Source organism: Brachypodium distachyon, chromosome 1 (assembly GCF_000005505.3).
Source record: "Brachypodium distachyon strain Bd21 chromosome 1, Brachypodium_distachyon_v3.0, whole genome shotgun sequence".
In the NCBI taxonomy this organism is placed as follows: Eukaryota; Viridiplantae; Streptophyta; class Magnoliopsida; order Poales; family Poaceae; genus Brachypodium; species Brachypodium distachyon.
The window spans coordinates 67,555,294-67,579,442 of record NC_016131.3 but is presented as its reverse complement, the minus strand read 5'-3'; the positions used below and the strand labels follow the sequence as shown (position 1 = coordinate 67,579,442).

The following is a 24,149-nucleotide window of genomic DNA, read 5'->3' as shown; positions in this document are numbered from 1 at the left end:
TTGCCCGGAACGTCCTACTATTGCCCAGAAAGGAAAGGCAGGGAGCCAACAACCTTGGACGACGGCCTTGGGCGCTCCACGGACCGCGGGGCGGAGCGTGGTGAGGGAGCGGACCGCGCCTTCCCGAGGCATGCTGGGGTAGTTGAAGGACCGCCGGCTGCAACAACCTCAGCGTAGGACCCGGAGAGCGTTGACGGACGGGTGCCATGGACGGCAAGGCATGAACGGACCGCTAGATCTGACGGGGGGTGAGCAGCCCCAGAGCCACCAGATCCAGGGAGGCCGCGGGCGCGCGGAGTCCGGAGCACATGCTGGGCGGGCGGCGAGGCTGAGGTGAGGTGGCCACCCCGGCCGGAGTGGCCAGAGGCGCGGAGAGGGAGGGGAGGCACTCGCTCTCGCTCTCGCTCCGATCTTTTTTGGGGGAAAGTGCTCATCGGTCGCCTCCGTTTCCACGACTGCTTCGTGCAGGGCTGCGACGGATCGTTGCTACTGGACGACATCCCGGCGATAACCAGGCAGAAGAACGCCGACCCCAACAAGAGTTTGGCTCCGGCGTTCTCGGTGGTGGACAAAATCAAGGCCGCCCTGGAGGAAGCCTGCCCCGGCCACGTCTCCTGCACCGACATCCTCGCGCGCGCTCACCGCCGAGATCTAAGACAGCGGCGTGGTGGACTTCACCCCACACATCGTCGAGCAGTTCGCCAACAGCCAGGCCGACTTCTTCAGCAGCTTCGCGGAGGCGATGATCAAGTTGGGCAACATTGCTCCGCTGACCGGGGACGTGGGGGAGGTCAGGACGTACTGCAACATGGTGAACGGAAGCTTGATCGCATTGGTGCTTTACTTTAATACAAATAAAGTCTACGTACGCAAGTAATTCGTCAAGGATGGCGCCTCCTTCTCCCGTGGCAACACTAATGCTAAATGCTTAAAAGTGCAACCTACCAGCAACAGGCCGTGCATGATGATATGCGAAAGGATCCGTGCATAGACTTTGTGGTCAGTTTTTGTTTTAGGAGAAGCCTCCTTGGTTTTCCTCGGGGCCTTGTGCTTTTTTTCAGTTGATGTGTAATGGTTTCCGTCCTCTAAAGTTCAGATATTTTCGCTACCAAAAATTAAGTTACTAATAACTTACGGAGTACTAATAAACAACAAGTCTGGCAATCCAAAAAATACATAACAAATCTGGAAATCTAAAGATTCTACTACATAACAATTCTGACTAAATAAAGTGAAGAAACTTTACCATACTAGAAATAGTTTCAATCTCAAAATTTAAAAGATTCTTAACACACAGGTACACAGAGCAAATGGTTCTGAGAAGAAAAGGCTAAGCAGTCGGCAGGAGCAACACACTATTCTCAGGCAAAACTACAAACTTTATTGTTGGGTACAAGGTTACCAAAAGGTATCATAAAACACAGTAACAGTATAACAACTGGAAAGATGTAACAACTCCTATAGATTATGTAAATTAACACAGCAACACAAAGGCTACATGGAAGCCGTGGCGCTTGCCAGGCTATCTTATGGGTCCGTTCTATGGACGTGTATCATTGCTTCCCAGGCTCGCTAGGTGGAACTGGTGGTTGGGGCAATAGAAATGCCAGGCGCTGCTTGTACCTTTCAATGCGGGATTGGCGCTCCACGCGCAATCTGCCAAACAAACTTGTGTCAAAATAGAAGAAAATAACTCGAGTCCAATTGGGTGCAGATTATTATGTTACCATTTTTAATGTATGTTTGTGAACTGCTACTTCACCAATACAACAAGCTGTCAGCTTTGAGCATAAAAAAATCATTTAATTATCTCACTTAATAATACACACAAAGGAAAAAACAACAATCATAGCTATTATGCTGCCATAATGCTACCTACAAAATTGTTACTGCTCTGACAATGTCTTGGTCTAATATTCATCTGGTGATTGATTGGATCTCTAATAAGAAGGTACAAAAGGATGAGAAGAAAAATACATACTGCGCGCGTATCTTTTTTGCACGATCAACATGTTCCTTCAATAGGCCAGCTGTAGTATATTCACCAGTATCATTCTGCAGAAAGGAAGATCAAATCCAATGGTTAATGGTAGCAGAGGCAGCACTAGTGTTTCTGGTAATAGAGAAAGACAATGGAGGTAAAATACACCATGTACAAAAGGTGGTGGGTAAAAAAAGATCTTAAACAAGTAAATTCCACTTAAGGATCCCATCATCAAAAGATAAACGACCCTTTATCCCTTCATCCCAGATAATGAGAAATAATCTTCACAGTTTAAATTTTTGTTTGGTAAGTGACAACAGATGAACCCAATGCCACCAACAGGTTAGGTTTAGAACCTTTAGCTAGATATAATTTAAGGAAGTGCCGACCTACCAAATTTACGCCCTGTGAGCAGATGAAAAATAATTTCAGAACGGACTCAACAAGGATTAGAAGTGGACAGAAGAAACTGTAGCATATGCAGGATAATAGGACTTCAAAGACTTCTGAAAAAAGGGTAAAAAATGGAACAGGGAAGAACTGAATCTTCTGCTCTAGTCTATGCATGTCCCAAACATGCAGTTGAATGTGCCGGTCAACTATTTCCTTTTCTAAGTTATAAAATAACTACATGCCAGTAGCTCGAAAATGCTAGGGGCGCTCTATATTATTAGGTAGAAGAAAACTGATGTTATAACTTCATTTGGCCTCTTTTAGGCTGGCAAAACACAGAACATAAAACTAAGAAGGTTAATGTTTTTATCAAGCTCACAACCAATTGCACATAATGATGTGCTATTATGTCGTAGGGCAGTGAATTAGCAAATGCACTTATAAAGATATGCTTCAGAAATTGAGATATTGCTATTGATGGAAGCTTATTAATCATTCTAAAACCTAAAATTGGCTATAAGAATTGGGACATACAGATGCCATGGAGAATCCACAATTGTCTGGAAAGGATATATCTAAGCACAGAGTATGCTCAACAGTGCATTTGCATCAGCAAAGTATTAACCTCATTAAATTAAAGTAGCAAAGCAGCAAAGTTTGTTTTTGCAAGATACCTTCGCTTCTTTTGGTTCTTCATTTTCAGCTTCCTTGTCTTTCCCTGACATCCTAGAATCTACGACCGAAGCAGGCAAAGGTGGAGGAAGATGTGGTGCAACGTTTCCAACAAACCTTGGCTGAAAACAAAAGTGAGATAAGTAACGAGGACTCTCGAATAGAGAATGCAAATACATAGCCTCTGAAAGTAATAGGAGGGAAACCCCAAAACACAGAACAACAAACCTAGTTGTACGGTGAAAATTGCATTTACAACGAAACAGAAATATTCTTCTAATTAGCTTTGTGCACACAAAGTGAGGATACTGTCTCACTCCGATCATACTTTTGGAAAGTAAAGAAATCATCCTTTAGTGCAAATACAAGTGAGCAAAACTTTGTTAGGAAGAATTAATAGTTATCCCCAAAATACATGCCTGCTGGGATAAAAGTATAGTATCCTATCCACTATGACCAAGATACCCATAGATCCAATTTCCTAACAGAAATTTATCTAAAGAATAACCTGTTTTGTTTCTCAAAGGACACACAGGATATTTATGTAAGGAACATACATGGATTTAGTCAAGGAGTCAAAGAGCAGAATTTGAAGTATGAAAAACTCAAAACTAGCAGAAAGTTGCTTAAAAAACACTAAAAGGCATTTGAGCTGTGCTTAAAGTTAAAAGGAACTGATTTACAGAATCAAAAGTAAAGAACAATTGTAACCATCAAATAGTAACTTATGCATTCAACTGATAGAATGAAAGTACACAAACCTGAATTTCATGTTGAACACCATTCCGCACCCAAGATCGGCAGAGTGCATACAAGGATCCTGACTCGCTGTCCGAGAAGTTAACCTTGGAACAACAAAAACAAATCAGAATAAATTTCAGTTCTTTCGTGACATTCAATTCATCTCTGACAAACAAGCCATGCATAAATTTGGTGAATCAAACTTTAATGCTTCTTGAACTGTGCATCTATTTTTTTATGGATCAGGTTCTAATCTCTGACTTATTACCCAGGTCTCATCAGTTCCCGATCAGACAACCTCATCATAACTCATTAAGCAAATGAAATAGACTAAACTCTATGTCCTTAATTGGTTATAGTACCTTAGGAACTGAAACAACCTATCAATGATCAGTACAAAGTACAAACTCATGTATTCTACAGATCAGATGTGTGTCATCAGGTAATAAAAGATCCATTTGCAATTGCAATACTAACTGGACCTGTTCAACCTAGTCAATGTAGAACCATTCTCCTCTTACTAGAAAATGTATTACCATAATACAAATAAGCACAAATATTGCACCTCACAACTCTTATGTCTATGATATGAACTTTTAATAAGCATGCACTTACTTTGCGACCATTGATCACCATAGTTGCGGAGTCTTCTTTGGTACTTTCTCTACAATGAAGTCCAGTTAGTAAGTTTCACTTGCAGATTCAGTCCAAAAGACAACTTTGTACACTTGAAGTTATTTTATTTACCTTTCCTTGGCGTTGCTCTGCTCTTGAGGCTCAGGAGATGGAGTAAGAGCAACATCTGGAACTGGATTAACCTAAGAATTTCCAAAAAGAACAACAGACATCATAAGGGAACCTCAAAATTCATAACTTTGATTGCAGAATTTACCAATACGGAGTATCCTAATTAACATGGATGCGTAAAAGAAATTAGCACCGGGTGCATTCAGATAACATTCTCATACAACAGAATAGTATGCTTTCCTCCAGTAATTTTGTTAACTCGGCCAACACATCACCATTCACAGAGCCCTAGATGTACTTATCTGAAATAACATGCCGTCATATTGGCAAACAAGTGCACAGAATACCTGAACCTAAGCATGAAAGTATGAAACCCTAGTCACATGACCGATTATGCACGATCTTCAAATCTTATCAGAAATCACAGCCCAAAATTATACACACACAATAATTTCAGAATTAGGCCGAGAATAAAGGAAAGGTTCAAGCTTTTCAGTCTAATCACCCTCCAGTCAAAAGCTCATATGCACAAAATAACTTATGTACCTTGGGCTGAGGCTGCGGTGCTATGGGAACTCCTCGAGGAGGCAGTTCGGGACGCAGCGACGGCGCCACGCCCCGCGGCGCGGCAGCGGGCAACCGTGACTGCGTTAGCACCTGAGGCTGCTGAGACGGCGCGATGGGGAGAGCGACGGCGTTGGCACGTGGGTACCCGACGGCGACGTGGGGAGCCCGGCGCTGGTTCGTGGCGGCAGTGGAGGATGTGGCCACGGGGTAGATGATGCCGTGGGCGGGGGAGGCGGGGCGGGGGTTAGGGTTTAGCGCGCGGGCGGTGAACACGAACGGCGGCGCCGGCGGCGGAGTCGCGGCGCCGGCGCGTTGCGGGGCAGAGGTGGCGAGGAAGGCCCTGGGCAGGGGCTGCGAGGCGGTCGTCGGATGAGCGGGTGTTGCTGTGGGCAAGGGGGCAGTGGCAGGTGGGTGCTGTGGTGGCGATGCCATGACGGTGATGCCACGCGGGGATCCAGAGCTCAAAGTGGGGCTTTTTCCCTTCGAAAATAATGGTTTGAAATAGACCGTGGTCTGTGGTCTGGGCTCTGGGGATTTTGGTTTCAGAATTTCTGTGCTGGCACGGCAGGCAGCTGGTCTGGGGATTTTTGTTTAAGAATTTCTGTGGTGGCAGACAGCTGTTTAATGGTCCTGGGCCCCACAAAATCTTCATTAATGTTTGGTGATTTTGTTTCGAAAACATTTGGGTTGGTGGGCAGCTTTGGAGTGTTCCTAGCACCGGCACAATCTATATTATGATCTGTGAAATTTGTTTCCATTTCTGAATTGGTAAACAGCTTTGATACGTTCTTGGCCATGGCACCATCTACGACCAGTTGTTCTGAAGGGAGGGGTTGGAGAGTGGGAAGGAGCGCTACCCTCATGCTCTACTTGGATCATCGGCACCACGGGGTTGATTCCAATTTGCTCAACGATTCCTTTAGTAACCTGTTACCATCAACCAAAAGCAGATCAGCTAGTGTTATAAATATATAATACATATGATTTCACAATGTGCTATATCCTACAAAGACTTTTGGGACGATTCCACGATATATGTATACATGCTACTTTACCATTTAAAACAACATAATAGTTATCATCTTCAGCATACCATCTTAATATTCATATCTAAATTGAAACTTCAAATCCAAGGATGAGATCTATCAATTTTACAAAAGAAATAAAAAAAAATCCATATGGCTGATGTAAATCAATTCAATTTAACAATAGTTTTTTCAAGACCACACGAAAAGAAGAAACACTAAGAATTGGTGCATCATATCAAAGCATAGGGTTCACAGATTCATATGTGCTTTTGATGGCATGTGAGTGTTGAAAATAATGAAATGGGTTGAAGGATTCAAGAGAACATAGCTGTACGGATGTCGTCCTCTTCACTCCTCGCCTTTTGCAGCGGCGTGGTCGCTGACTTTTTGGCACCCACTCATCACCGCTGCTACTAGATCCATTGCTGTCAGATGTGCTACTCGGCGCCATTCGGTCCAAGCTCCTAGACGCGCTGGCACAATCTGCACTTTGATCTGGGGATTTTGTTTCCATAATTTCTGTGCTGGTGGACAGCTTTGAACAGCTCTTGGCCACATCACAATCTACAACCAGATGTTCTGGAGGAGTTGGAGAGTGAGACAAAGCGGTACCCCCATGCTCCACTTGGATCACGGACACCATGGGGTTGATGCCGATTTGCTCAACGATTCCTCCCGTAACCTGTTACCATCAACCAAAAGCATATCAGCTAGTGTTAGTACTCGAAGGTGCATATAAATATATAATACATATGATTTCACAATGCACTATATCCTACTAAGACTTCTGGGATGATTCTATGATTTATGTATACCTGCTAGTTTAACATTTAAAACATAATAGTTATCATCTTCAGCATACCGTTTTACATATTCGGATCTAAATCAAAGCTTCAAATCCAAGGATGACATCTATCAATTTTACAAAAGAACCAAAAAATTCCATATGGTTGATGTAAATGATCAATTGCAATTCAACGACTAGTTTTTTCAAGACCGCACGAAAAGAAGAAACACTAAGAATTGGTACATCGTATTAGAGCATAGGGATCACAAATTCATATGAGCTTGATGGCATGTCCATGTTGAAAACATTGAAATGGGTTGAAGGATTCAAGAGTACTTACCTGTTCGGATGTTGTCCTCTCTGCTCCTTGCCTTTTTCACCGACGTGGTCGCTGACTTTCTGGCATCCACTCATCACCGCTGTTGTTAGATCCATTGCTACTAGATGTGCTACTCGGCGCCATTCGGTCCAAGTTCCTAGACACGTTTAGATCCTTCGCCGCTACTTTTCTTTTGCCTGGATATTTACAGATCTTTGTTGTTTGGCCTCATCACCATCGCAGCTTGAGCCCAGTCCTAGCCGTCCTATGGTGTGCTATCTATTGCCTACTGCCGCCGCTTGACGGAGATGAAACTGGGAAGTAGGAGGGAAGGGCAAAATCTGGGTTTTCTCGAATATACAAGGGTACGAGGATTATATATAAGGACCGCAACCAGCGCTCCAATACAACTCAGCTAATATTGGGTTGGGCCAGCCAATATTGTGTTGGAGAGCATGTTATCAAAGGAATTTTTTTGGACTTTGGGTCCTAAGCCCATAGCTAATTAAACGTGGTAGCCTTGGGCCTGGATACGCCCATGATTTCACCAACACGAATCAACATTTGGCATCTAGTTCTGTTACCTTTGTTGTTAGATTTGTGTGCTCTTAGCTATGTCATCTTAGTTATTGAAGGAGATGGCGTGTTTAGAAGATTAGTGTCCAGATTCTGTCGTCGTCTAATGTAGTAGATGTTGCGGCTCACTCATGCAGTCGGTATTTCTCGTGACTCTTCTTTTCGTGTTTTCTGTATAGATTTTTCCAGTGCAGAGATCACAGTCAAATTCATAATTAAGAGTTTCATGTCCGTTTCCAAGGAGAGAAACCCATGGACAATACCAAGGAGATCTCTGCATGGAAGACATGTGTCCAAGCAATGACTGCAGCTTTCTAGTGCATAAATCGCAATCAAATTCATAAATTAAAGAGTTTTAACTACGTACATCGGTACATGCATGATTGTATGCATCATATATATAGTGGATGGTACATATGTATCTCGATCACTCCCTAGCTAGCTTCCATTAACCTTCCAGCAATTCTTCCGGACCTCTCCCTGGCCACCCGTGAGCGGCCTGATGTTCCCCATGTTGACCATGGACGAAGCGAAGCTCCTGAAGAAGGCCTTCTCGCTGCCGGCGAAGCGGGCGACGATGGCCGCCGTGGGCGCGCCGGGCGCCAACAACAGCTCCTGGTCGGACTGGAGGAACCCGCGGCTGGCCTGGAGGTTGGTGAAGTAGCTCTTGTCGAAGGCGTCGGGCGTGGCCGGGTCGAGGTCGCGGAGCGCCGTCCTGTTCCCGTGCCGCCGCGGGCAGCTCCTGGCCAGCTGCACCCGGTAGCCCGCGTCCATGGTCGGGTCCGGCTTCCCCGTCTTGCTGAAGTTGTAGAGCCTGTCCGTCACGAACTGGCACTGCGCCCGCCCGAACGTGTGCGCCCCTGGAGTTCACAGAGTAATTTTGTCAAGGGCGCCGTTTTTTCTCTGTGTTCCAATATCTCGATCGGGTGTTGAGTTGGGTTGTTTACCTGAGAGGGCGACGAGGTCGGTGTCGTCGAGGCCCACGGCGCGGAACTTGCGCTGGAGCATGGTGATGTTGTCGCGCGGGCTCGGGAGGACGTGGTTCGCGGCCGTGAGGTTGGCCGTGGTGCCGTCGCGCCGGCCCAGCGGGACGCGCCACCGGGGGCCTCCGGACTGCATTGCGTACAAACATGCATGTGAGACCAGTGAGATGTGTAAAGTTGATGATGCATGTGCCCGTGTTGGATTAAAGTGCCTGCCGGCCGCCACACGGAAAGGTGGGTTTGGTGTGATACGACATATCTGGTGGTGCCGATCGACCGATGCCCGACACGACGTGACGCCTGAATATCCACTTCGTACTCGTACTAGGTTCTGTGCTCTAAGAAATCAGGCGATGGATGGATCTCTCCAGGCATGCTGAATTATTTTGCACCGACGGTTTCCAAATTATTGCTGCAGGCTCGGGCATATGTAGTAGGCTCGATCAGGCTGTAGCTAGCTACCGCATGCACGTTGCTGGAAGCTTAATTGATTGCCACGGTGCGCGCGTGAAAAGTTGTATGCTAAGCACGGAACTTCCGATCGATGAGCTAGCGTGCGTACCAGTTCGACAGAGATCTTGGCGGCGACGGCGAGGATGTCGGCGCAGGAGACGACGCCGGGGCAGGCCTCCTCCAGCGCCGCCTTGACGGCGTCCACCACCGTGTACCCCCGCACCGAGTTGTTGTTCGGCTTCGCGAACTTCTCCGACACGATGCTCGTGCTGTTGTCCAGCAGGATCGACCCGTCGCATCCCTGAGACACACACGACGGAAACACGTACGGAATCTAGTGTCAGCGTCGCGGCAAATGTGGACGCCGAAATTCATCAAGGTTGGCGGCAGGCTGCACTGCAGCACTCTGGTTTTGAGCATTGCCTGGACGAAGCAGTCGTGGAAGTGGAGGCGGGTGAGGCTGGCGTAGATGCGCACGTCGGCCTGGTGCGCCTCCTTCAGCACCCGCCGCACGATCCTGTGCACGCCCGGGCACGAGCCGTCGTAGAACTTCTCGTCCAGCTGCGCCTCGCCGCCGGGGACGCCGCCCAGGCCGAGCACGACGGCGATGCCCAGAAGGACGGCACGAATTGCCTGCATCTTCTTTGCTGCAATGGAAGTCGATCTGGTCGACACGTGCGTACGTGCTTGCTGGTGTGGGAGCAGGGGCTAGCTAGTCTCACTCTGCATGCATGTGACCCGGTGGTTCACATGACAATCTCCCTTCTCCCGGTCTCAGGGAACAAGTTTTATAGCTGTGGCGTTGGTGCATGCTCACGAGAGGCCCTTTGCTTGGATCCGAAGGATGACCCAATAATTTGGGACGAACATACCGTCCATCCAAAGACTTTTCCTCCTCAGCGCCCTTAAATCTCAGAGCGCAATCCATGCATCCGCGAACAAATGACGCTTGCGTGCAGCGCGCGTGCATGCACCGGCCGCCCGGCGGGTGTGTCCTGCCGGTGCGCCTAATCTTTATCCCAGCGATAATGTGGTGCCAACAAAGTGAACACAGTACACCTTGTGTGCTAGTAGTTTGGTGCATGCCTTGACTAGCATGGTCCCTGGAAACAGTTTGCGTGCCACAGCGTACAACGGACAAGTAGGGGTACTGAAAATCCTGTTGAGAAGGAACCACTTCAATCGGTGAGAATTAATTGGTTGTGGGTGTGGCACACTGTGGCATGCAACCAATATGAACCAAACCAAGACAGAAGTCCCTGAAGAAAAAGGAAGAACACAATCCTTTAAAAAAAAGGAAGAACATGATGATGCAGGGCAAATGATTCAGTCGTGCGGATCACTAGCACAGACATCGCAGCTTAGTCTAGCTCGGTGTTCTCGTGGAATCAGAACTACTGCCGTTGCATTAAAATCATGACAAATATTTATGAACTTTGCACTAAAAACCACGATAAATATTTAGAAACGAAGAGAGTACGGTCATTGCACGTGTCAGATCACCATTGAGATGAACATGCCTTTCAAGGGAGAAGGATTCAGTAAAGTTACTTCATCTGACTTTGGATGGCTGACATGTGGGTCCCATGACCTGTTGGCCCACGTGTCAGCCACCCAAAGTTAGGCGACGTTGCGTCACTTAATCCAGGTCCCTTTCAAGGATCTTGGCCTTTTTTCTTGACAATCTTTTCGCCTGCTTTTCAAATTCATCACCAGCGTGATGATTCGTGTCCCACGTCTTCAAAAAAATTCCTTCCTGAAATTAGACTCTATTCCGCTGGAATGATTTTAGCATGTACGGAACTACTCTGTTACAGAACAGCCAACAGAAGATGGCACGAGAATTGCAAGACCGGAAAGTCGTTGCAAATTAAGGAGTCGTTAGCAACTGACGTAGAGTTTAATTTCACTTTCTTGCTCAGGACTTTGAGATCGAGAACATCATTGAGCAGACACACACCTACTGATCAAACCGTAGGCGCATGCATGCATGCTACAGCGGAGCCCCTGATAGCTACCACTCATCGGTCCGAATTGATGCATCCTGGTTGGAGAATCGTAGCTTGAACCCAACGGAACATGCACTACACGAGACCTGACACTTCCACACGAACACACATCCAAGCGAACGTTCTGACTGAATGACTCCTTTGCTATAGCTAGCTAGATGCAGCGGTCAATGCACGCTAAGCTGCTGCTGGCCTGGGCTCAGTTGACTGCTCTGCATTTCTTGCGGATCTGGCCGGCCGAGCCGGTGAGCGGGGCGATGTTGCCCATCTTGACCATGGAGTTGCCGAAGTCGCAGAAGAAGCGCTGGCTGTCGGCGCCGTAGGCCTGCACGAGCGCCTTGGTGGCGGCCGCGGCGTCGGCGCTGGAGAAGAGGATCTGGTCCGAGGAGAGGAGGCCCTTCTTGGCGAGCAGGTTCTTGAAGTAGTGGTTGTCGAAGGCGTCGGCGGAGCCGTCGTCCAGCGCCGCCGTCTGGTTGCCGTCCCCGCCCCGGCACACCTGCTGCAGGCTGGACGCCAGCGCCGAGTCCAGCGTCGGGTCCACCGAGTTGGTCGCCGAGAAGTTGGCCAGCCGGTTGCTGAAGAGCGCGCACCGGGATCGCCCGATCGTGTGGCCTCCTGTACATGCAATTCGGTTCAGCAACCAACCACTGATAATTCAGCTATACATACAGATCGCAAAGGGCTGATAGTCTGATACTAATACTGACACCCGTACCTGATAAGACGACCATGTCGGTTGTATTCAAGCCGACGTCCTTGAACCTCTTTGTGATATCGCTGATCGAATCGTCCGGCCCCGGCAGGTTGCTGTCAGCTCCGGACTGATTCGCCACCAGACCGTCCCTTCTTCCCAGGAGAACATCGTAATCAGGCCCTCCACTCTGGACATATCAGCAAAATACAGTGTCATGCTTGCATGCTTAAAGAAAAGGACAACATGTTCCTTGAACCAACTTGATACGGTGGAGGAAGGAAACCGAACCAGCAGTACGCCATATTTAGCGGCGAGCGCGAGGACGTCGGCGCATGAAACGTGCCCGGGGCACGCGCGCTCGATGTCGGCCTTGATGGCGTCCACGACCTCGAATCCCCTCGCCGAGTTCAGGTTCGGCGCCGCCAGCTTCTCGCTGTTGCTCCCGTCCAGCAGGATCGACCCGTCGCAACCCTGCATGCATGCATGCGCGCACACGTGCATTCAAGTCTTTTTCAGCAAAACATGATCGAGGACAGAGTCCAAAACAGAGGTGCATGCATGTGTGTTTACGTACGTTGACGAAGCAGTCGTGGAAGTGGAGCCTGAGCAGAGAGGCGCCCATCCTGGGCTCGGCCTTCATGGCGGCGGACACGCGCGCCCGGACGATCCTGTCCAGGTTGGGGCAGCAGTCGTCGTAGAAGTCGTCCGTCAGCTCGCCGCTCGCCGCGGTTCCCAGGCACAGCAGCACGGCTGCGACGACTCCGAGCAAGCAGCAGAGCCGGCTCCTACGATCTCTGCCTGCAGAGTACTCCATTTCCTGATACGACGGTGTATTAATCTCCGCGCTTGGGCGTATGTATGTACGTACGTGCCGGTTCGTTCTCGATGTCTGGCTCCTTGGTTATTGCAAGTTTATATAGAGGTTTAAAGTGATAAGTGACACTGTCACGGCCGATCACGGGCAGAAAATTATGAATATCTCGTTTGACTAGTCGTCGAGTGAATGGGCGGGTGGGCAATATATGTGTCGTCAGAACTCAGCATGCTTAGTCGATCGACATTACTCCAGTATGTATGTCAACGTATTTTTTTCCCCAGGATTATGCGCTTTTGCCGCATGCATGGCTCAAGAAGCTGACTAAACGTGTAACATTATAGCTTAATACCGAATATCTGTAGTGGAGCTGCATTTGCCACGCTGAATCCTATCGTATTCCATTTTTCTGTTCCGAAATTAATCCCAAGTGGCATAGTGGAGCACTAACCAAGTTAAGCGCAGGTGCTGTGATAATGCAATGCACGGCTCGGCGTGATGCATGGCAAAAACCTGCGGTGCATGCATCTAGCTAGCTAGCTGCAGCCGCCGCACGGTGGAGCGTGACAGAGATGCGAGAGGTGCACGCACTGGTGTTTTTTGTGTTAGGCAGAGTAGTCTTGACACCAAGGGACGGACTGCATTGTTTATCGATCGTCCCTGCGAGCTGCGTCTCGAGCGTTTCCAACGTGGGTTAGGGCCTGAGCACGGACGATTTTAAAAAAAATTACTCGTTGGAAGCTAACCATTTGTGCCTTCCGAGTTGTGGCTTCTGACTGCGTTACGTCTTGGAGGCTGGATCACGAAGCAATCCCTCCGTTTCATAATTCTTGTCGAAATGTTACATGTATCTAGACAACTTGTAGGAATAGATACATCCATTTTTAAGCAAATTTGAAACAATATTTATGGAACCGAGGGAGTAGATAAACATCGACCGGTTAGTTAGTGCGCACGATCCGTCTCCACCGAGCGTGCACGTAAGATTAAGAAGCGTGCATGCAAGAGCATGAGACGAACTGAAGGATCCCAGTCCAGATCGATAGCCTCGCTGAAGTAGCCTTAGTGTGTTTGCTCCGAATTAAAGAAGATGTAAATTTTGACTCAGATCATATGATCCATATCACTTCTTATCTCGATGGTTTATGAGGAGCGGAGGACATGATAAGCAAGTCTTGAGGTCCTCACCTAAACCCTTAACCGCCTTCTATGTGTCTATGGTCCACTCAATGTCAAAAAAGTGAAGACCTTAATTTGTCTGCCGATTGGATGACGAACCTCCCCAGCGCGTCCATTCTCCCGGCGAGGCGCTGTACATCCTAGTTCCTAGTTTCTCTCCTTTTTGACCGTGACCATGGCGGCGCACCGCGCCGCCTGCTATCGGCCGCCGGTGCGACTTGCGGCCCCGCTCTCTGCCCCTACCCTTACATTTCCTCTTGCTACCTTGCCGCATAGGGAAGAGCTAACGCCAATGATAGAGACCGCGTAAACTGAAACATGATCTCTGTAGGAATGCATCGATTTTTCAGGTCATACGGAGATGCACCAGGATATGGCCGCGAGACAATAGCATACGGGCAGCGGGTCGAAAATCCAGTGCGGGCAATGAATTGATCGGTGTATAGGATCCGTTGCATCGGCTGGTTAGAGGAATCGACCGGCAGCATTGTGATTCACCGATCACCGAGGAGCTAGAATTTGACTTGGCCAGTCGGGCACCGCACGGCGAGAGAGGAGGGTAACGGAACATAGAGGAAGCATAGTAGTTTTTTTTAAATCACCCGTAACTTTATTCAAACTCGAAAATCATTACGGATACTCCTTCAGTCCAATAAAGGATGTCTCAACTTTGATTAAATTTGAATACACTAAGTTATGTCTAGATACATCTAAATTTTAACAAATTTAAGACATCTTTTGTTGGACGGAGGGAGTACAAAGTTTCGGATCATAGACACAAGAAACTACAAAGTAACCCCTATGACTAAGGCCCTGTTTGTTTGGGCTTCTGTTTCAGCTTTTGGTGCTTTTAGCAATCTCAAAAGCATTTCTCCTGTTTACACATGAAGCTGAGAAGCACCTCTAGACGTGTTTTTGGTGCTTCTGTGTAAATGGGAGAAGTGCTTTTGAGTTTGCTAGAAGCACTAAAAGCTGAAGCAGAAGACCAAACAAACAGGGCCTAAGAGTTACAATAAAATCTATCAAAAACATCTTCATGGTACCAATCCTTACAACACGAAATATTGTACATGCATCAGAAAAAAGACTGCAATTAGCCTAGAGCGGCAACGCCACTAGCTCATACCCCTACACGAGGTTTCAAAAGGCCCCTTGAGTAGTCCATCTAAAAAGATGAGAAGCCGTGAACGCTGAACTTATGGGCCAAGGATGATCCCGTAGAGGTGCAGGTTGTCGAACCACATGAGGAAGCATCGACAACTTGGTAAAGGAAGAAAATCACTGAGCCATTACACGGGCCCAACAATATAAGAGGGCAAATTATCATTCGGCAAATAAATTGGGCCATGGCAGGCTTGCAGCGTCAGGGACAAGTCCTCAAAGGTACTCCTGGCCATCGGGCCGACCTGGCACGGCTCGGGCACGAGGAGGCGGCGGCCCAGCACGGGTCCGCACGAAATGGGTCTGTGCCGTGCCGGTTTAGCCCACGGGCCTCAATTGTGGAAAAAGCCTGGTATGTAGTGATTTCGTGCCTTCCCGACGGCACGTTAGCCCGACAGGCCCAAGGAAGGCACGAGCTGCACTTGCGGAACCGTTGGTCCGTGCCGTTCGTGCTTCCGTGCTTTCCATGCCTATTTTCGTGCCCTCGTGTTTTTTTCGGGCTTGGAATACGAAATTTATCATGCCATGCTGTGCTCGTTCCGGTGCTGTGCTCGTTCCGCGATTTGTCGTGGTGCCAGCCCATGGGCCGCATCGAAGGAAAAAAGCCTGGCACGAGATGGGATTGGGGCGTGGCCAGGCATGAATTTGGCCCGCGCTGTGCCGTTTTGTGGGCCATGCTTTTTTTCATGTCTCGGGCCGGTCTGAAAAAACTAGTTCTGATGGTCAGGATTACTCAAAGGATTTCAGGAAAAGGAGAGGGCCAGATATCAAATTCTCTCAAAGAAAACCCCACTCAACGCCAACGATTAGCACCGCCCGACGCCCGCGAGGACCACGACTCCCCACAGCCAACGCCACCACCGGCTCACCTCCCACATCGGCGAGAGCTCGAACTCCCACCCTTCCCCAACGCATCGGCCGCGTCGTCCTTGTTGCTTCCCTCCCGACGCCTCGGCCCCCCTTCGTCCGGTGCAGAGATCCAACTCGGGTGCTGCGTGGAGAAGCGGATCCTCGACCTTCAGAGCGAGCACGTCGCGGGGCACGAAGGCGGCAGCAGCAGCTGGCGGATGGCAGGGTGGAACCCTCTGCCTACGGCAGTTGGCGGATGGGGATCACTAGGGCGTCCATAGATTTGGGGACGATGGATGCTCGAGTAGGGAAGCTGTAAGCATGAGGAACTGCTTGGGAATGGTTTGGAGCCTCTCTTTTTTGGGTCTATTTGCCAAATTTCGAGATAGGTAAGCATATGCTGTACGGGTTGGAGTTACTCTTATATATCATTGGCGAAGGATAAAAAAATTTTGAGGTAGGGCGAACTAACATCCATACATATAACATTTAATATTTATTTATGGTTGCAACAATGTATTTGATGCATTTTTTAAATAATTTGTATGGCATTGTATTTTTCAACATTTAATATTTGAATAGGTGAATTTGTACTGATTTTGGAAATCAATTTAATATTTACGAGTGCTCATAATAAGGCTGCTACAATAAGTCTCATAGAAATACATATCACTAGCAAACATATAGTTATATTTTTTGTAAATACCTCACCTAAATATGAATGCGTGTTTGTGATGATCTTTGTGCTACGTATCTTTGGTAATCTAATGTTTCATACAACGCTATAACAAATAGATATGGATTGTCAACTTAGGTTTTTATAACTGTTAATCTGTAGTTATATGTTTTATTCTAAAAACATCTCGGTAGTTACAGAAAAAAAGAACAAGTAGATATGTGACATAGCAAACGAGACTATTCTCAGCAAAGATATTGTTACATTAACAATAGTATAAAAGTTATAAAATAATAAATGTATTGTGTATAAAATAATTAGGTCGGGCCGGCCCGAGGCCCCACCTGTGCCGTGTCTGGGCTTCAACCTCAAGCCCTCAGGCCGAGCCGGGGACGAACCGTTTTTTTTTGGATTAATACATTTGGCCATTAACCTTCTCAATTCTGGCCCAACCCAACTCATCTTTACATTTGGCCCAAATCTAACAAATTTTTTTGATAGAAGTCCATATTTCACCTTCAAATGTATCTCCAAGGACGTATAACCTCCTGAAGACGAAAACCGTTTATTTTTAACCCTGAAATACACAAAACCAGACAACTCACCCCATTAGACGGTTTTGTGGCCAATTTAGGACGGTTTTGTTGCTGATTTGGACCTCTCTTTTGACCTGACGTGTCAGTTTTTAGATTTTTCCCCCCTCTCTTCTCTTTCTTCTTCCCCTCTGTCGGCTCCTCTCTGTGCACGAGAGCCTATGCCTGTGCTCCTCTGCTGGTGCCCGACCTCGCCATCGGCTGCCTTCTCCGCCGCATCCCGGGCGAAGACGAGGCCTCCACGAGATACGCCTCGATGCCGCGGTTCCGGAGACTCGTCCCCGACGCCGCGGGATGCCGGGAGCTCCATCCGCTCCACCTTCTTCTCCGACAGCGGCGAGATCCAGCCCATCGTGAGCCTCTCCTTTCTCCTCCTCCCTGTGTAGCTGCCTAGCCCAGCGAGCCGCCGGTGAGTTACCCCCGGCGAGCCGCCAACGCCACGTCATCAGTAAAAAAAATCGAAGAGTCCTAATCATCCTCTAAACCGTCTTAAATGTGCCAGATCAGTTCTAATACCGCTATAAGGTGTGATTTATCTGGTATTAGAGATTTCAGGATGTAAATTAGACGGTTTTAGAGATTAGGGGTTATGTGTCCTGCTAGGTAGATTTGATGGTGAAATATGGATTTCTTTTTTTTTGTACCTTAGGCATGCCTGAGGAGGCTTGCTGGGCCGTTGGCCACCTATATTTTGGCCTATCCAGGTGCCGAGCTCCACGCCCTGACGCCCCCTCCGTCCTTCATCTTCCTCCTCGCGCGAGCGCCGCCGCCCCTCCCTCCCCATCCCGCTGCCGGGCGCCGCAGACCCCTGCCTCGTCTCCTCCACCGTAGGTATCTATCTCCCATTCGATTCTCTCGGTCCCGACCTCCCATCACCCCACGAGGGCACGAACCCTTTAGTTCCCCGTCATAATCTTCCCCAATTCGTAACTGAGGCAAAAATCAAGGTAGGGCGGCCGCCCTACCTTGCCCTACCGGGTCCTCCGTCCGTGAGATATATGAATCCATTTGTTTGGAGAAGAGGAAAAGCAGAGAAGCTTCTGTCTCTGCCTGTAAGCGACGTGATCAGTCCTCTCTCCCTGAGACTCTGCTCCGCCTGGAAGCAATCTGGGGCTATGTGATATTTATTAATTGGAATTGGACCTGTTTGATATGATATGAGGTCACTGAACCTGGGGACAAATAAGCCGTTCTTCATTGTCCAAAATGATCCAGCTTACAGTTTTAATTTCGTTGTGACCAGATTTCATGCTTGCAGGTGTTGGAAGAGTGCTTCTGTGCGTGCAGACAGCTCCCTGCCTCCATGGCGTCTTCGAAGAAGGTGGTGACACGTGACGAGTGGGAGCGTAAACTACGTGACGTCAAGATCCGCAAGGAGGACATGAACCGCCTTGTCATGAATTTCCTTGTAACCGAGGGCTTTGTCGACGCTGCTGACAAGTTCCGCATCGAGTCTGGCACCCAACGTACTATACTCATTGCCTACACGCATCACGCATCGGACCTCTTACTCTCTTGGAATACTTGAGGTTTATGGACACTGAAGTGTGATTAATACGGTTTTGTTTGTAGCGGACATTGACCTGGCGACCATCACAGATCGGATGGAGGTGAAAAAAGCAGTTCAATCAGGGAATGTTCAGGAGGCTATCGAGAAGATCAACGATCTTAACCCCACGGTTCGGTTTTGTCTCTGTTCCTACTGATTTTAGTTTGTGTTTGGATGTTAGACTATTCGAAAAGTCAAAATGGAGGAGCGATGGTCTTGCAGTGCGTATATGTTTGACACGGCATTGATTAGTTCTAAAATAGGGGTTCTCCATTATATTCATCAATTGTTAGCGAGGGATGATTCTACAATTAATTTCATATCTCACATTTACCCCATATAGCACAGTGGAGCAAAGTGTTGAATCAGTACTAATGTGTGATGAGGTTTCTCTTTGATTATGCTTTTTTTTGTTAGAAGTTGGTGCGTATGAGAAATTACATCTTTGTTTGGTCGAGAAACTAAGTTACACAGTATTTTGCCTCCAGTATATTGACATTGAAAATTAGTCCATTTTACACCCCTCCAGTATTGCAGTGGTTCGGATAGTCCCCCTGATCTATTTTTTGGTTCACTTGACTCCCCCCAGCCCCCCTTCCCGCCCTTCCCAGGTTTCAGTACCATTTACTTAACCCCTTAGACCGGTTTTACTTCCGTGTTTAGGTAACATGAACTGTGGTTTAGAGATCTTTATTCACGTTGGATTGGAACTGATGGAAAAATGCCAACATGGACTGCCTTTTCATCGTGTATTTTGTTCACCTCCTCTCTCTTTCTCTTCCTCTTGCCACCTGAAATCTCCCTCTATTCTCTCTTGAGTTAGTTAGGAACCTGGCTGCATGATGAAATTGATCAGGTGGGTGCCTGTCTGCAACTCCATGCAGCTAAGCACAATGAGCTATGGAACATTAGCCTTCAGTATGTCGTATACTACTGACAGAAGTTTGGAGGGAGTAAAGTGGACCTTTTCATTGATATCGTTTGTATACTGCTAAGCGAAGTTTTGTACTCCCTCTTCCCCGTTTTATAGGTCGTTGTAGCTCAAACCCGGATACCAAGGCGCAGTTTCAATCTCTGGAAAGCAGGCTGATTAGTTACTGACTACAATGCTGAAAACGCTTGGGGTTCATTGCATAGTGACACATTGCATGCATGCCCTTACTGTCCTGGCTGAGCGTGCGTTGTGGATGATTTTGCAGCGCCTATCCCTGCACGCACTTGCTCATAATCAGTGCTGCATGCAACGTGCAAAAGCTGCCCCCATGCAAAGTCGTTCTTAATGGGAGAGGAAGAAATTAATGAAAGGAGAAAATTGTGGTAGTCTTAATGGTCTCCGTGAAACACGAAGAGTTTTTTTGGTCACAAAATTGATTTCGGGCTAATACGACATGTAGTCATGATTTTTTTAAACCTAAAACGACCTATAAAATGGGAAGGAGGGAGTACACTTCTGTAAAGCCAGCATAGGGTTTTATTGTGCATTTTTCACAATAGGATGTGCCACACCTATGTCTAGAAAGTCATTCGCTATAAAGCCTTCATTACATTTCGACCTTTTATCCTGACTTGAATTATATCATGCAGATTCTGGATACAAATCCCCAATTATACTTCCATCTACAGCAACAAAAGCTGATAGAGTTGATTCGTGTGGGGAAAATAAATGAAGCTTTGGAGTTTGCTCAAGAAGAACTTGCACCAAGAGGCGAAGAAAATGTAAGTTCCAGTAAAATTATCTCTCTCAAGTTAAGAGTCAAGGTTCAAACCTATGTTAATTAAAATGCAATTCCTCCGATTTGCTAGATTTTTCAGTAATACCACTGGATTTAAGACCATATTACTTTTGGTTTGTAAAATTTTGCAGCAAGCCTTTCTCGAGGAAATAGAGAAAACTGTAGCACTTTTAGTTTTTGAAGATGTAAAAAACTGCCCATATGGGGAACTGTTGGACGTTTCTCAACGCTTAAAGACGGCAAGTGAAGTTAATGCTGCCATTCTTACAAGCCAAAGTCATGAGAAAGGTACCAAGTAGCTGTATATGCTGTGATACCCTTCTTTATTTGCTTATCTATTTTATGATTTAATGTCACTGAGGTGTACCTGCATGCATGTGCCATATAAAACGCTAGCAAATTTCTTATTTTAGATAACCCTTAAGCTGATCATGTGTGGTCAGCAATAAATATAGAAAATACTGATAAAAATGGGTTCTGCATAGGGATATTTCTTTAAAATCTTTTGAGATGAGGTGTTAAAGGAAATCTACACGAATATTTTCAAGATCTTTATACATGATTCAGATTTGCAACACTAGAATTTTAAATTTGCACCTCGATGCACGTGCCTTGTTAGTTGTTGCTTTTTGACTGTCAATTTCATACACCATGAACAGAATGAAAGTTTTCTTTTGTGTTTGGGCTCTTTCAAACCGTCAGCATACTTGTGCCGGAGTTTGGCTTCTGAAGATCCTTGATCCTTATGTTTCTGTCACATGGCAGATCCAAAACTCCCTAGCCTGTTGAAGATGTTGATTTGGACTCAAAACCAGCTGCATGAAAAGGCAGCATATCCGCGAATCAGTAACTTCTCTACTGCCGCACTAGAAGATCCAGCTATATGAGCTGCTGCCGAGGTGTTACTTGTTCGTTACCCGCAGGCTGTCATCAGTGTTCGCAGAAAACTGGCATCACAAATTTTCGCTCTCCCGTGTTGTATATGATGAATGTAGTGGATGTTCTCGGCACATTTTACTCTGAAAAATGTTTCGCTTGATTTTCGACTGTCAATTTCATACAGCTATTGTCAAACTTGTGGCGCTTTTGTTCAGAAAAAGATTATTTGAGTCAAATTTTAGATCTTAAATTCTCGAGCCTTCTTGCAAACGTCCGGTATGATGCTACTCCATTATGCAATGCAAGGCCAAGGCAGCTATTGGATGATTCCGGTTCAGTTCTCTCCAGCTCAGCCATCGGATCACAGGACGACTCTCACACAGTCACACTCACTCCCTGCCGTCGTCTATGCAGGGCCAGAGTTAGAAAAGTACCCTCAAGTAGCAAGTCTCGCTGCGGCTGGCGTCCTGGCGACCATGCATGCCATTGCCACTTCTTCGCCATGAAGACCAAGTCCCCGACGTTCTCCGTCACCACCGCGTCCCAGCTCCACGACGCCATCGACCGCCTCCTCCCGCTGCTCCGCGCCGACGCTTATCACGTCCCGGCCGCACGCGCTCTGGCCGCGGCCGCCGCCTCGCTCCCATCCTCCAACCTCCTCCTCTCCAACCGCCTCCTCCACCTCCTCTCCTCCCAATCCGCCTCCCTCCCAGACGCCCTCTCCCTCCTCTCGTCCATCCCGAACCCTGACCGCTGCTCCTACAACACTCTCATCGCGGCGCTCTCCCGCTCGCAGCGCCACCTCCCCTCTGCGCGCGCGCTGTTCGACCGAATGCCCCAGAGGGACCACTTCTCCTGGTCCACCATCGTCTCCGCCTACTCACGCCACGGCCAGCCCCTCGACGCGCTCGCGCTCTACCGGCGGATGCACGAGGATCCGGAGAATGCCGGCGCCGACAACGAGTTCACGGCGTCCAGCGCCCTCGCCTCGGCCACGGCTGCCCGGTGCGCCCGCGCGGGCAGGGAGCTGCACTGCCACGTGGCGAGGAAGGGGATTGGTGCGGATGATGCTGTCATGTGGAGCGCCCTCGCGGACATGTACGCCAAGTGCGGGCGAGTGGACGACGCGCGGAAAGTGTTTGACGGGATGCCGGTCCGGGATGTCGTCTCTTGGACGGCGATGGTGGAGAGATACTTCGACGCCGGACGCGTTGAGGAAGGATTCATGCTGTTCCTTCACATGCTGGGGCCTGCAGGCGTTCGACCCAACGAGTTCACCTACGCGGGGGTTCTGCGTGCTTGCGCAGAGCTCGCCGTCGAGAGCCTCGGTAGGCAGGTGCATGGTCGAATGTTGAAGAGCAGCATTGGGGACTCGTGCTTTGCAGAGAGTGCGCTTCTGCACATGTACTCCAAGTGCGGGGACATGGGGAGTGTGGAGTGTGTATTCGAGCAGATGACAAAACCAGACCTGGTATCGTGGACAGCGATGATATGCGGCTATGCACAGAATGGTCAGCCAGAGGAGGCGTTGCACTACTTCGACATGTTCTTGAGGTCTGGAATTAGGCCTGACCATGTCACGTTTGTTGGTGTTCTGTCTGCGTGTGCTCATGCTGGTCTGGTCGAGAAAGGTCTGGAGGTTTTCCATTTGATAAAGGATGAGTATGGCATTCAGCACACTGCTGATCATTATGCCTGTGTAATCGATCTCCTCAGCCGGTCAGGCCAGTTTGAACGAGCAGAAGAAATGATCAACAAGATGCCCGTTAAACCTAACAAGTTCCTATGGGCATCCTTGCTTGGCGGCTGCCGTATTCACAAGAATGTCTGCCTGGCGAGGCGGGCAGCAGAAGCGTTGTTTGAAATAGAACCTGAAAATCCAGCGACTTATGTAACTCTAGCTAATATTTACACAAGTGTCGGTTTGTTTGATGAAGTTGAGGGTGTGCGGGGGATCATGGAGTCAAAGGGCATAAGAAAAGTACCGGCTTCGAGTTGGGAGAAGAGTGCATGTGTTTCTGGTTGTTGATAAGTCGTATCCTCAATCTGAAGAAATCTATGCACTTATGAAGATGCTGTATGCGAAAATGAGGGATGAAGAGTGTGTGCTATTGTGGTGGACACCTGATTTGTTCTCTACGTCGAAGACGAGCAGAAGGAACATAGCATGGATACCACAGCGATCGACTTGCCATTGCATTCAGGATCATGGCTATTCCTGAGGGCTAACCTATCAAGGTTTCTAAGAACCTGAGGATCTGTGGGGACTGTCATACTGCTATTAAGCTCATAGCACATTATCTGGACTCCGGGAGAGAGCACTATCAGGGACTCAAATATGATCACATCAAGACTGGAAATTGTTCTTGCAGAGACTACTGGTAACATGCCCTGCATATATGGATTTACTTCTGATATTGGGCAATATTGTCCACTTTTTCATGGCTAAAGTCGCCCCGCAGCACCTCCTGTTTTGGCAGCAGGTGTTCACACGAGGTGATTGGAATAGTTGTTATACTTGCACTGTTGCACAATGTATCTGCTATGTGCCTTTGGTACAACTGTTGGTTTGCAAGAAATTACATAACAATTATACTGGATTTGGTTATGGAGCTTCTCAGTTTCCTATCTGCTATGTTTGCTCTTACTTGCACTTGCTACCCATAAATTTTAGTACAATAATGGTTAATGGATTGTTTGGATGAAGAATGGGATGCTTTTAAACAGAAAAAAAAGAAATTGGTAAATTTTGGTTGTAGACAT

General features: G+C 47.7%; 5 protein-coding genes across 7 annotated transcripts; 2 read left to right on the top strand and 3 right to left on the bottom strand.

Moving 5' to 3' along the window:
* Positions 1 to 1,248: 1,248 nt before the first annotated feature.
* Positions 1,249 to 5,609, bottom strand: LOC100834652 (vegetative cell wall protein gp1). Its single transcript, XM_003558369.4, has 7 exons — positions 5,084 to 5,609; positions 4,538 to 4,608; positions 4,406 to 4,454; positions 3,811 to 3,894; positions 3,052 to 3,171; positions 1,982 to 2,055; positions 1,249 to 1,656 (listed from the first exon to the last, which is right to left on the bottom strand). The coding sequence occupies exons 1-7, from the start codon at positions 5,534 to 5,536 to the stop codon at positions 1,554 to 1,556; spliced, it is 954 nt and encodes a 317-aa protein (XP_003558417.1). The 5' UTR covers positions 5,537 to 5,609; the 3' UTR covers positions 1,249 to 1,553.
* A 2,520-nt stretch (positions 5,610 to 8,129) lies between these two features.
* LOC100829768 (peroxidase A2) lies at positions 8,130 to 10,110 on the bottom strand. The gene is made up of 4 exons (XM_003561803.4): positions 9,674 to 10,110; positions 9,360 to 9,551; positions 8,762 to 8,927; positions 8,130 to 8,674 (listed from the first exon to the last, which is right to left on the bottom strand). Exons 1-4 carry the CDS (start codon positions 9,887 to 9,889, stop codon positions 8,253 to 8,255), a joined length of 996 nt encoding a protein of 331 aa, XP_003561851.1. The 5' UTR covers positions 9,890 to 10,110; the 3' UTR covers positions 8,130 to 8,252.
* A 1,018-nt stretch (positions 10,111 to 11,128) lies between these two features.
* LOC100829459 (peroxidase N) lies at positions 11,129 to 12,856 on the bottom strand. The gene is made up of 4 exons (XM_003561802.4): positions 12,528 to 12,856; positions 12,242 to 12,424; positions 11,975 to 12,140; positions 11,129 to 11,874 (listed from the first exon to the last, which is right to left on the bottom strand). Exons 1-4 carry the CDS (start codon positions 12,765 to 12,767, stop codon positions 11,459 to 11,461), a joined length of 1,005 nt encoding a protein of 334 aa, XP_003561850.1. The 5' UTR covers positions 12,768 to 12,856; the 3' UTR covers positions 11,129 to 11,458.
* Positions 12,857 to 17,901: 5,045 nt separating this feature from the next.
* On the top strand, positions 17,902 to 21,636 carry LOC100833735 (protein GID8 homolog). 3 transcript variants are annotated; one of them, XM_010230619.3, is made up of 6 exons: positions 17,902 to 18,056; positions 18,484 to 18,691; positions 18,798 to 18,904; positions 20,359 to 20,490; positions 20,639 to 20,795; positions 21,273 to 21,636. In XM_010230619.3, exons 2-6 carry the CDS (start codon positions 18,529 to 18,531, stop codon positions 21,392 to 21,394), a joined length of 681 nt encoding a protein of 226 aa, XP_010228921.1. In that variant the 5' UTR covers positions 17,902 to 18,056; positions 18,484 to 18,528; the 3' UTR covers positions 21,395 to 21,636. The 3 variants fall into 3 exon arrangements, with proteins under 3 accessions (XP_010228921.1, XP_014753754.1, XP_003558414.1); XM_014898268.2 differs by having other exon boundaries at positions 17,906 to 18,052; XM_003558366.4 differs by lacking the exon at positions 17,902 to 18,056 and adding an exon at positions 18,072 to 18,277.
* A 114-nt stretch (positions 21,637 to 21,750) lies between these two features.
* Positions 21,751 to 24,012, top strand: LOC100829162 (pentatricopeptide repeat-containing protein At4g37170). Its single transcript, XM_010230618.3, is given in 4 exon segments — positions 21,751 to 23,384; positions 23,386 to 23,491; positions 23,494 to 23,551; positions 23,554 to 24,012. Coding segments are annotated over 4 exon segments (1,878 nt in total). The 5' UTR covers positions 21,751 to 21,888; the 3' UTR covers positions 23,772 to 24,012.
* Positions 24,013 to 24,149: the final 137 nt, after the last annotated feature.